The sequence below is a fragment of the Martes martes genome (genome assembly GCF_963455335.1).
Source record: "Martes martes genome assembly, chromosome: 12".
Taxonomy (NCBI): domain Eukaryota; kingdom Metazoa; phylum Chordata; class Mammalia; order Carnivora; family Mustelidae; genus Martes; species Martes martes.
Window position 1 is genome coordinate 90,861,857 of NC_137900.1, and position 11,845 is coordinate 90,873,701.

Below are 11,845 nucleotides of genomic sequence, written 5' to 3' on the forward strand. Positions count from 1 at the left end.
AGACAGCAGGTTTGGGCCCCGTGAGAGAGGACGTGCCTGCCCCTCCCTCATGTCCGAGCCCTGAGACTGCGGTGCCGAGGGGCACTCTGTTTCTCTAGGCCTCGGTTTCCCCCACCGTCCACGAAAGGACCAGACTTCGTGACTCTGGGCGGGCTCGGCACTGCAGTAGGGACCGTGGGAGTCACACTCACTGCTGTTCTTAAAGAGGATGGTGTGGCCAGATTGTCCCCCAGTCAGCGGCAAGGGGCGGCAGGAGGAGGGCGAGTCCGGACGCTCTGATGGCCGGGCAGGGCAGAACGCCAGATCTCCACCCTGCGTGGAAGCCAGGAGCGCTCTGTCCAGGCAGAAGCCAAAAAACGGATTTCTTACTAACATAGGGAGGATGGCCAAAGGCTGCCCTAAGGCGTGTCTCAGGTGCGCTCTCCAGGTGACCTGATGCCAGCCAGGTCCCCGTGGACAGCGTGCCGGTTCCCACAGGCCCTAGACCCAAAGCTCGCTGGTCATCTCACTGCCAAAGTGGTCCCTCTGTGCCTGGGCCCAGTGGAGACAAGTGTCGGGGCTGGTGGGTGGCCAAGGGGAGGGATGCGCTCCCCTGCCCCGCCCCCCGTACCTGGGCTTGGGGAGCCGCCCAGGGCCTCCTGTGCAGGAGAGGGTTTGTCTGTCCGGGATCCCAGGACGCACGGACGCGGTCCGTGTGTCCGTGCCCGCTGAGGAGCCAGAGGGGACCTGTGCCCCAACCCCCGAACCTTCAGAGCCACAGACCGAGATGAGGTCACGGGAGCTGACCGCACTAACTTCTGTCCCCTTCTTTCCGCAGGAGCAGTAGGACGGCAACCTGCAGCTCTTTCCTCCCCGAAATCATTGTGAGCGAAAACCTATTTGTAACAGAGGTTTTTAGATTTGCAAACCTTTTGATGAAGAACCTTTGTTTTGTTCTGTGAAACACTATATTTAGATTAACAGGATTTTTCTAAAAATCGGGAAAATTAGTTACTAAAAATTGCTGATAATTTGTTTCATTATTTTTGTTTGTTATTTCAAATGTGTAAGCTCTGGGATTCTCTCTGGAGTGAGACCTGCAAATTCAGGCACCAGTGCGTGCCTCAGAGCAGTGACATTTCAACACGGTGTGTTTCTGTTTTGTTCTGTTCCGTTTTGTTGTGTGTCTTTTTATTTACAGTTTTTTTCTGTTGCAACAGAAAGTGGCTTGGAAGTCTTAGGTGGTATGTAACAAATTCTTTAAAAATTTTTAAACAGTATTTAAATATTCTTAAATGTGTAAATTCATTAAATGTTTTACTTCTAATTTCTTGTTATCTTGGCTGTCTGGTTTTATTGCATTTTTTTAAAAAACTGAACTATTATGTATTGTAATTAATTATGTGAATTCTGAATTGAGACAGATCATTGTATTGCTGTCCAACAGGGATTGGGAGGGGGCATTTTATAGGGTTTGTATAATTTCTAGAGTGCTAAAGGGGTAATATAAAACCGTGTCCGTGTGTTTAGCATACGTTTTTTTCGTGTCTCCATTACCAGTTGCAATTGTGTATCTAAGACCTCCAAGCTTGTTTTAAAAACAAAACAAAAAACCTTTCTGTCTTCTCTCAGAAATATAAATACTGTTATTTTTAATATTAAAAAGAAATTCGATATAACTTTTAACAAACACTGTGGAACGTTAAACCGCGTGAAAATGTAGTAACTGTTGTTTAATTCCAAGATGTTTCTTCCTTTTTCTTTTAAATATTTTCTTAATACTTGTCAAATTAACTAGATGAATAAATAAATCTAGTATTAACCACCATATGAATTAAATAATTTTGATTTAATAAAAGGGATAATATGATTTCCAGTGTTTACTGTAGTGCGTCTTGTACAGATAACATGTATTTTTAAAGGAAAGAAAAACGGAGTCGAAGCTATTTTTTCTTGCATTTTTAATTGACCCGAGGGACATTCCGTTTGAAATGTACCGAAGTTACAGTTTCTGGGTTTTTCTCCTTATTTTCCTTATAATGCTTGAAATGTCTAACTATTAAAAAAAGGCAATTGGAAAATGTTATGCATGTTGTTTTTAAAAAAAAAAAAGTGTTCTTTTTATTTGACTGACAATTCATTTTACACTCTATATAATAAAATTTCCACAAGCCGTCTTGTGGGCGAAGTATTTTTAGTCTGTTTGCTTTCCTTTCCGCCCAGGCCCCTCCCTCTGCCCCTTTGCCCCCCGAATAAAATCGAGCGAAGGTTCTTACTCTTTGCACTATACCAGCCCGCCTTGGAGCCCGATCTAGATTTCTAGCTACTTCGTTAAGCTAATTTTATTTTAATGGCTTTGCATAATTTGACAGTCTGACTCCAGAGCCTTGATTACCATCAGCCCCTCTTACCTGTCACGTCTAAGCGGCTCTTGACGTGGGTGTGACACTGAGACGTCAATAACGAGTGTCCTCGCGCAGAGGCGCTGTCAGGGGAAGGGGAGCTGGAAGCTTCATTTAAGGGAGGTTGTGACCAGCTCCCGCAGCTGGATCAGCTCACTTCCCATAACTGAGTCAGCTCGCCCCCTCCCTCCACCCGCTCCCCACCAACACACACACACCCCCTCTCCCTGGCGCAGAAGGTAGGGCTGTCTTGGCCTGGCGCACTGGGCCGCTGCCGTCCTCCCACAGTCTTCTCTGGCTGCGGCTGCCTGGGCTGCTCCCTCCTGGCACGCCAGGAGGCATTTACTCTGGGCCCCGGGCCACGCTGGGGGGGCCCAGGGTCGCCAGGAGGGCTGGAAAGTGCCCGCAGAGGTGCTCATTTGCTTTTGGTGTTTCCATCATGGAAACAAAAGGAGGGTCCTCCTTTCCCGGAGGTGTAACTCAGGGAGGCTCTAGTGGATTCAGCACACAGCGGGACAGTGGGGGCCCTTCTCTGGAGGGTATCAAGGAAGAGCCTTCGACTCCTCCTTTTTCCTCCTTCCTTTCTGGTCCGTTGAAGCAACCGGCTCCAACACAGCTCCCGACTTCCCCGTTTGGAAATGCCCTGCCTTTGCTGCCAGCTTTATGTGTGTCGTCTCATTTAGACGCCCGGTGCTGGGAGGATCCCGTGCAGAGCCCTCCTTACGGCTGTGGGTGTGTGTGAGGGTGTGTGTGTCTCCAGTTGAGGTCCCTTTTTTCTACCCTACGCTCTAAGAGGAAGGGAAAAAAAGCATCTGTGGCTCCTTGAGGCCGAAAAGGGGTGTGGAGAGCCGCCTATCTGCAGCCGGTCTGAGGCCTGTTGAGAGCCGGAAGACAAAAAGGAGCAGTGGCATCTTTAACTACACCTCCAGAGAATCGAGTTTGACGTTGAGAAATTGAATAGTAAAAGCCACTTGGAAAGAAGGAGGGGCGAGCAGGAGGAGGGCATAAACGCTGATGATGGAAATGGGAGTTGGGGAGAGGGCATTACAGAGAAGACTTCCTTCTAATTCATCTTCCAAGCTCTGTGCCAAAACAGCATTTGGCATGGTTCACAGGGAGCGATTGTGTGATAATGAACCCTAAGGTGTCCCTTAATTGAAGACTGAGCATTGCGGTTTGTGCCAAGAGTCATAAATGCTGCAGGCTTGCAAGAGGATGCATTTTCTTAAATGTATCGGTAAGTACAGATTAGCGCTTGTCCCCAGTGAAATGCCCATACTATAAATTATGGAAATCTCTCTCCCTCTTTCTCTCTCTCTCTCTCTCTGATGCAATCTTTTATTGAGGCGGGGGAAGGCGGGGTCCAGGACAGCAGGAGGCAGGGGGGAAAGTTTGCAAGCATATGAAATTTGGCCTCTCATTAACATGGCGCCCACAGAAGATGGTTTTCATCAGCAGTCTGGTGTCCTGGAAGGCTAAAGTGCTTGAAATGTACCAGGTTCAGCGATTGTGTTCCATTAAGAAAGCTGCACGGTCATCACGGAAAGGACAAGTCTGTGTTTGGGGAGGTGGGGGCGGGGCGGGGCGGGGCAGGGGCCCAGTCTGTCCTCAGAACTCGGCCCCCGGCCTCCCACCCACCACCACGCATGCGCCCTCCATCTTTGCCCGCTGCCCCGGGGTCCGAGTTCCGGGTTCCAGGACGGGGGGGCTGGGCTGTTCCCATCCGACCCCAGAGTTTCGGGGTAGTGGTGGGGAGTGCTCCAGCCAGCGTCCTCCATCAGCATCCCTGTCCTCTCGTCAGGTAGGAGGTGGTGTCTTTTCCGTGTCCCCTCTAAGGGGTGGCCACCCCATGATGTCCTACAGCTCTCTCCCCCCACCCCCACCCCGGAGGCTTGGCTGGGGCACAGATGGCATGAGGCAGGAGCTGGTCCACGAGGGCGCTGGGACACGTCGGAGCCTCCGCTCCTAGCTGGCTACAGCAGCTTGGTTTCCCAAGCCCCACTTCTGGTCCGCTGGGGCCCAGCTGGGGTTTTTTGCAGACAGGCTAATGCAAATGGGCCTGACAGACTCTCAGAGATTAATGGCCAGAAAGTGGCTTGACACAGTTCCGAAGGGGGTGCTGGCCCAGGGTCCGTGCCTCGTGTGGGTCGGAAGGGGGAAGTAAAGCCAGCCCTCATCAATGAACCGCGGAAACGATGGGGAGCCTTGCTGGTCTCTGTCCCGAGGGCCTTCCAGGAGCACCTAGCCGGGCGCTTCTGGTCCTTGGCAGGCATCTCCTTTGCTGAGGGTCTCCACACCCTGGAGGGTAGACAGGACCGTTCCCCGTTCACAGACGAGGGCTCAGAGTCTGAAGCTAAGCGACTTGCTCTCGTTCACGCGAGTGTAGGGGCGGGTTCTGTGCCAAGTTCTAGGCTGGGCTTCATGTAGGGTTTCATTCGAGAGCCTAATGGCTGTTCTCGGGGGGGGGGGGGACACTGCAGTCACCACCAAGTGAGGCGGTCCGTGGAGGGGGGAAATGGCCTGAAAGGTTAGTATTTAGTGTCAAGCCTGGGCCAGGCCCTATAAGTCCATCACAGTCGATCGTCGTCTTGGATTCCGTATTTACAAATTCACATACTCGCTGAAATTTATTTACAATCTTAAAGCACATCCCCCCCGTCCCGCGCTCCTGCAGTCATTCTCAGCAAATCTGAGTTGCCCAATGCACATGTTTCTGCGCACGTTTCTAACCGAGGACAACCCCCCGCCGCCCACATGTCACGGCTCTCGGGCCATAAGCACGTGTCCGCCTTGCTGTCTATCTAGTGCCACAATTTTGCAACGTCTCTGCTTTCTGTCGGTGATTTTGCTGCTTAAAATGGCCCCCAAGCACAGTGCCGGGAGTCTGGCACTCCCACGTGGACACCGCGTGACACGTAAATTGTGTCAGCCACGAGTTACCGTGCGGTTGGCCGTGAGTTTGATCTTCAGGAATCGACAATACGTATTAGGCAAGGCGCCTTTAAACAGAAACACACGTAAAACACAGTTATGTACTGATTGATGAAAAGTTGTGACCAGAGGCTAGAAGGACCCCAACTCTGCACGCCCCACTGGGAGTGATGGTGCCATATTCACGGATCCCGGTTCTCCGAGGTCTTGTAGAATGCGACCACACCGCACACAAGGAGAATCAACTATCTTACTTTCCGCAGAGGACCCCACTACTCTTGGGGCTCCTGTTAGAGACAGGGAAACAGGTTTGAAGGGGTTCTTGCTAGGGTCATGCCATGGGCATGAGGTGGCAGCGCCCGGGCTCAGACCTCAGTCTGACTGCAAAACCTGCCCGCGTGGCCACGTTCGTGGACAGAAATGGCACGTGGGCAAAGGCCAACTAACTTGGTTCTAGAGGGACCCAACAGGTTCGGTCCACCTGGGGCAGCAGAGCGCAGGGGATAAAGGTGTGGACACTCAAGCTTGGGGTTTTTGTTTGTTTTGTTTTGTTTCTATTTTATTTATTAGAGAGCGAATGCACGTGTACGTGAGCAGGGGAGGGGCAGAGGGTGAGGGAGAATCTCAAGCAGGCTCCAGGCTCAGAGTAGAGCCCAATGTGGGGCTCGATCTCAGGACCCTGAGATCCAGACCTGAGCTGAAATCAAGAGTCAGACACTTAACCCACTGAGCCACCTAGGCACCCCTCAAGCTTCGGTGTGAGCACTGTCCCCACCACTCAAAGGCTATGACCAAAGACAAATCATGTAACATTCTATGCCTCCGTTTCTCCATCTGCAGTGTGGAGATAAGAGCTATTTACCTGGTCATGGGCTGAGCTAAGATTCAATGACAAATAGGTAAAGCACTTGACCCCTGCCTCATAATGAGAACTCAAAACACAGCAGCTCCTAGTAATAATTGAGCCTAGGGCTGCTTCTTCTTCTTCTTCTTCTTCTTTTTTTTTTTTTTTTAAGATTTTATGTGTTCATCTGACAGACAGAGATCACAAGTAGGCAGAGAGGCAGACAGAGAGAGAGAGGGAAGCAGGCGCTCCACCAAGCAGAGAGCCTGATGCGGGGCTCGATCCCAGGACCCTGAGATCATGACCTGAGCTGAAGGCAGAGGCTTAACCCACTGAGCCACCCAGGCGCCCCGATCCCAGGGCTTCTGACCGCTCCCGTGGCTTTTTCTATTCCACGAGGAATGCCACAAGCTGAGTGTGTGATCCGAAAAAAAGTATCATCCTCACCACTGACCCTCTAGCTGCTTCTGGGCTCTCCTGGTCTCCCCAGGATTCTGTGACCCCGGTCTAGCTCGCTGGTCCCCTGAAGCCACGACAGCTAGGTCATTAGGAAAGAACGGCCCCCAAGGGCAGGTGCGACGACTCTGGAAGAAGTCAGGACCCCCTCCCCCCACACACACACATCGCTATGTGCCGCAGCTGTGCGGGAGACGACTTTGGCCAGCCCTCGAGTGGATCCAGGCTGCCGAATTCTGGCCTGCAAGGTGATGATAAGGCAATCCTCCTTCAAGCACACGAGAAAGGATTCTGATCCTTTGTGTCTCCCCTTCTCACAGCAGCCTCTCTAATCTTCCCAGGAAGCCCGAACCCCTGCTGGGGGATCTGCCTGGGCCCCCCACTGTCCCAGCTGCACTTGCTCTGAGTTCACACAACCCTCCAGAAATCCATGTACCTTCAGTTCCCTGGGGTGTCGTCGGGTGCTCTCAGCTGTGCTTAAGAGAAGGATGACAATGAAGATCGGGGTGGTGACAGGCCTGGGATTCAGGGTTTCCTTCTAGGGATAACATCCCACAGGTCAACCCATCTGAGTGTATGTATTAACAAGTTCTTCCCCAAACCTGCCTTTTCTTCACTCAAGGGGAGCAAACAGCCACATGGAGAGCCCAGAGGCCTGGCTTGTGTTCCCTACTTGGACGGCTGACCTCCTCTGTGACTGGAACAGGTCACACCCCTCAGTGTCCCTTCCATGGGAATTAGACCACACCAGAGGTTTCCAAGTTGTGTGAGGCTGGGGTCAAGTGTTCCACTGTTGTTGGATTCAAATTCCAATAAAATACATTAAATGTATTTAGAATTTTTTGGCTATCATTTTTTAAACACGCTGGGCATTCGAATATGTTACAACGGCATTCCCACTTTTTTCAATCTGCGTGTCTATCTTTGTGCCAATACAACGCTATCTTAGTGGCTGTGCCTTCACGGTGAGTCCTTTACCTCTGTTGTTCTTCAAGCTTGTCTTAGCTAGGCCTCAGCCCTTTGCAAGCCCATGTAGATTTTATTTATTTTCTTAAAGATTTTATTTATTCATTTTGACAGAGAGAGAGCACAAGTAGGCAGAGAGGCAGGCAGTGGGTCGGGGGAAGCAGGCTCCCTGCTGAGCAGAGAACCCAATGCAAGGCTCGATCCCAGGACCCTGAGATCATGACCTGAGCGGAAGATAGACGTTTAACCCACTGAGCCACCCAGGCGTCCCTCTAGGTAAGTTTTAGAATTCATTTATCAATCCCCTGTGCCCCACGATGTGCTCAAAGCTGCCAGGAAATGACTAGAACAACTGCCCTGAATGTATGCATCAATCTGGGAAGAATCAAAACCCAACGACAGGCAGTCTTCCACTCCATGAACATGGTATATCCCTTCTTTTGTTTCATTCTTTGCTTTCTCTCTAGAATTCTAGGAGCTGTCAGTGGAGAGGTCTTGCACCCCTTTCCTTCCATTTATTCCTGGGGCTTTGATGTTTGGCTGTTATTGAAATTGGTACCTTTTAAACTTCATTTTTCATTTCTTCATCACTGGTTTTAGAAATACAGTTTTTAAATATATTAACCTGGATTCCAATGACTTGACTTGAATTCTTTATCTATTAGAAGAGCTTGTAGATTCATCTGGATTTTCTATGTTCCAAATCATGTCATTTATGAGTAACAATGGTGTTATTTTTTTCCTTTCCAATCCTTATGCCATTTTAAAAAATTGATTGTTTAGGGCACCTGGGTGGCTCAGTGGGTTAAAGCCTCTGCCTTCGGCTCAGGTCATGATCCCAGGGTCCTGGGATCAAGCCCTGTATTGGGCTCTCTGCTCAGCAGGGAGCCTGCTTCCCCCTTTCTCTCTCTGCCTGCCTCTCTGCCTACTTGTGATCTCTGTCAAATAAATAAATAAAATCTTTTAAAAAAAAATTGATTGTTTTACTGCCCTGTCCAAGGCCTCCAGTGCATTGTTCTCTAAATGCAGTGACAATGAGCATCCTGGCTGGTCTCATCCACAGTCTCAGAGGGAACACTTTTAATAATTCACCATTATTTATGTTTGTGGTACATTTGTTATACATACATTTTATCAGATAAGGAAGTTCCCTTCTGTTTCTCATTAGCCAAAAGTTTTATCATGACTGGGGCGCTGAATTTTTCAAATGCTTTTCTGCATCTCTAGAAATCATCACGTGATTTATCTCCATTTTAATTTTAACACAGTGAATTACTTCGACGGTCAAATTTTAAACCAGCCTTGCATTCCTAGAATAAACCTCACTTGGTCATAATATATTTTCAGTACTTCTTATATATCATCAGGTTGAATTGCTCATAATTTTGTTTAGAATTTTTACGTGTAGGACACCTGGGTGGCTCAGGTGGTTAAGCATCTGCCTTTGGCTCAGGTCATGATCCCGGGGTCCTGGGATCGAGCCCCATATTGGGCTCCCTGCTTGGTGGGAGCCTGCTTCTCCCTCTCGCTGCCACTCCCCCTGTTTATACTCTCTCTGTGTCAAATAAATAAATAAAATCTTTTAAAAAATAAAAGAAAAGTATGTAAGAGGACAAGGTCAGCAGTTCAAATAACTATAGTAACTAACAACCGCTTATTTGTCTGAATCAGAATCACACCCATGGGGCACCTGGGTGGCTCAGTGGGTTAAAGCCGCTGCCTTCCGCTCAGGTCATGATCCCAGCATCCTGGGATCGAGCCCCACATCGGACTCTCTGCTCAGCAGGGAACCTGCTTCCTCCCTTCTCTCTCTGCCTGCCTCTCTGCCTACTTGTGATCTGTCTGTCAAATAAAATAAAATCTTAAAAAAAAAAAAAAAAAAAAGAATCACACCCATACCATGCAACCAGTTCACAAAGAATGCGGACATTGAGGCTCACATGAAATCATCAGCCCTTAACTCTTTTTGAGTCTCTCATCAGCCTCACTGCTGCTGTTGACTGACCACCCAGCAAGCACAGACCGTAAACATGAACTTGTCAATCTATTGCTACCTAAAAGCCACTGGAACCTGCTTCCGTTGGTTTTCTGCAGGTTGCCTATATTATGGGGGAGTTTGGTATTTTCTGTGGATTGGGATTTTGTTATTGGTTTTGTTTCTTTTTGTTTGTGTTATTTGGGGTGATTTTTTAAAAGATCTTATTTATTTATTTGACACAGAGAGAGAGCACAAGCAGGGGGAGCAGCAGGCAGATGGAAAGGAAGAAACAGCTTCCCCATTAAGCTGGGAGCCTGATGCAGGGCTCGATCCTGGGACCCCAGGATCATGACCTGAGCTGAAGACAGACGCTTAACTGACTGAGCTACCTAGGTACCCCTATTTTGGGTGCTTTTTAAAAAAATTATTATTTGTCCTGCTTAATGTTCTCTGATCTTCCTGGATCTGTAGCTTGCTGCCTGTCAGTAATTTTTGAAAGTCCTCAGCCGTTATCCCTTCCAACATTCCTTCTGCCCCCACCTCTCCCTCTTCTCCTTCTGGTGTTTATGGCAATTACACATATGTTGCACCTTTTGAAATCGTCCCACAGTTCTTGGCTCTCCTGTCGTTTCTTTCATTCTTCTTTCTCTTTGCACTTCAGTTTGGTAGTGTTTTCCTCAACACATATTCAAGCTCGCTGATTCCTTCCCCAGCCCCGTCCAGCTTACTGAGGACTCCACCAAAGGCCGTTTTCATTTCTGTTACCCTGCTTTTAATTTCCAGCATTCCCTTTCAATTCTTAGAGTTTCCATCTCTCTGTTTCCATTGCCCATCGGTTCTCACATGTTGCCCACTTTCACTTTTTCTTTGAGAAAGAGTGCTTGTGTGCAGGGGGAAGGGCAGAGGAAGAGAGAGAGAATCTCAAGCAGGCTCCACCCCCAGTGTGGAACCCGAGGCGGGGCTCGATCTCTCCACTGTGAGATCATGACCTGAGCTGAAATCAACAGTTGGACGCTTAGCAGGCTGAGCCACCCAAGCACCCCAGTTGCCTACTTTTTCTCTTAGAGCCCCCAACATATTAATCACAGTTATTTTAAATTCCTTCTCTGATCATTCTGGTACTGGTGTCATATTTGAGTCTGGTTCTGATCCTCATTCTGTCTCTCCAGACTGTGTTTTTTCTTGCCTTTTGGCATGCTTTATAATTTTTTGTTGAAAGCCAAACATGCTGTATCAGGGCACAGGAACTCGGGTAAATAAATAGGCTTTTAGGGTGAGCGGGTCCTGAGTTCCCCTGGGAGTGAGGCTGTGTAATGTTTGCTGTAGTTACGGGTGTCCATGACCTCAAATTCTCCCGTGTGTTTTCCTAACTCCTCTCTTGACTTGGGGTTTCCCTGTCTCCAACCTCTCAGATAGAATCTTGCTACTGTATCTGCTGGAACCCGCCCCGGTATTCCGGAGCTCTGCTGGTGCGCGGGGGAGGGGCAGGATCGCCAATTCTACGTCAGTCTCTTAGTGGGTCTGGCTCTTAGGGCTGTTTCTCCAGTGAAAGAGCTTTCCCCACCTGCCTACCACAGCCTTCTCGGGCTGCAGGAATTCCAAGCAAATTCTTAGAAGCCCTATGTCCTGCTAACTTCGTGTGTTCATTTGTTTTTCCCTCACATGAGACAGGAAGTCTGCAAGGGGCTGGAGGGAGAGGAGAGTTCCCTTCCCCAATTTTGGGATAAGGCTGTGGGTGAATTTCACCAGGCTGTCTCTCCCCTCCTCGTTTATGGCAGGGACACTAGCAAGTCTTCTCAGATCTTCTCCTGGAGAATGCGATGGGGTTCCTGGAGGCAAAAAAACCCCCAAAAAACAAAAAACAAAACAAACAAAAAAACCAACAACAACAAAAAAACCCATGCAAATGTGCCTCCCCCTAAGACTGGCGACTACAGGAGTTTCTCACTGGGATACTATTCCCCACTCAGCCTCCAACAATTTGTCAAAATTGCCATGAAGTGTTCCTACAAGTTTGTGGCTTCGGCAGTCCTGCTCCAGGTACACAGGTCCTCCCTGGGGTCCTCCAGGCCCCCCTGTCGCCCCCCCCCGTCCACCCCCAAGGTGACCCTTTGCCTTGCAACCTCAGTTCTCGATACTTCCTTAAAAAATCGCTGATTTCCAGAACATCAGCTTTTTCTTGTTGTAAGGACCAGAATGATGATTTCCAAGTTCTCAACATGAAGTCCTATATCTATTTTCTAAATTAGATTCCTTCAGGGGAGCCTGGGTGGCTCAGTCGGTTAAGCG

General features: G+C 49.0%; 1 protein-coding gene across 2 annotated transcripts in view; it reads left to right on the forward strand.

The window, feature by feature from the left end:
* Window positions 1-1,849, forward strand: part of FUBP3 (far upstream element binding protein 3) — a 49,426-nt gene extending 47,577 nt beyond the window's left edge. For both annotated transcript variants that reach the window (XM_080819989.1, XM_080819990.1), the window contains one exon: window positions 818-1,849. In XM_080819989.1, the coding sequence (XP_080676115.1) occupies window positions 818-826 (9 nt within the window). In that variant the 3' untranslated portion in view covers window positions 827-1,849. The remainder of the gene's footprint in view (window positions 1-817) is intronic.
* Window positions 1,850-11,845: the final 9,996 nt, after the last annotated feature.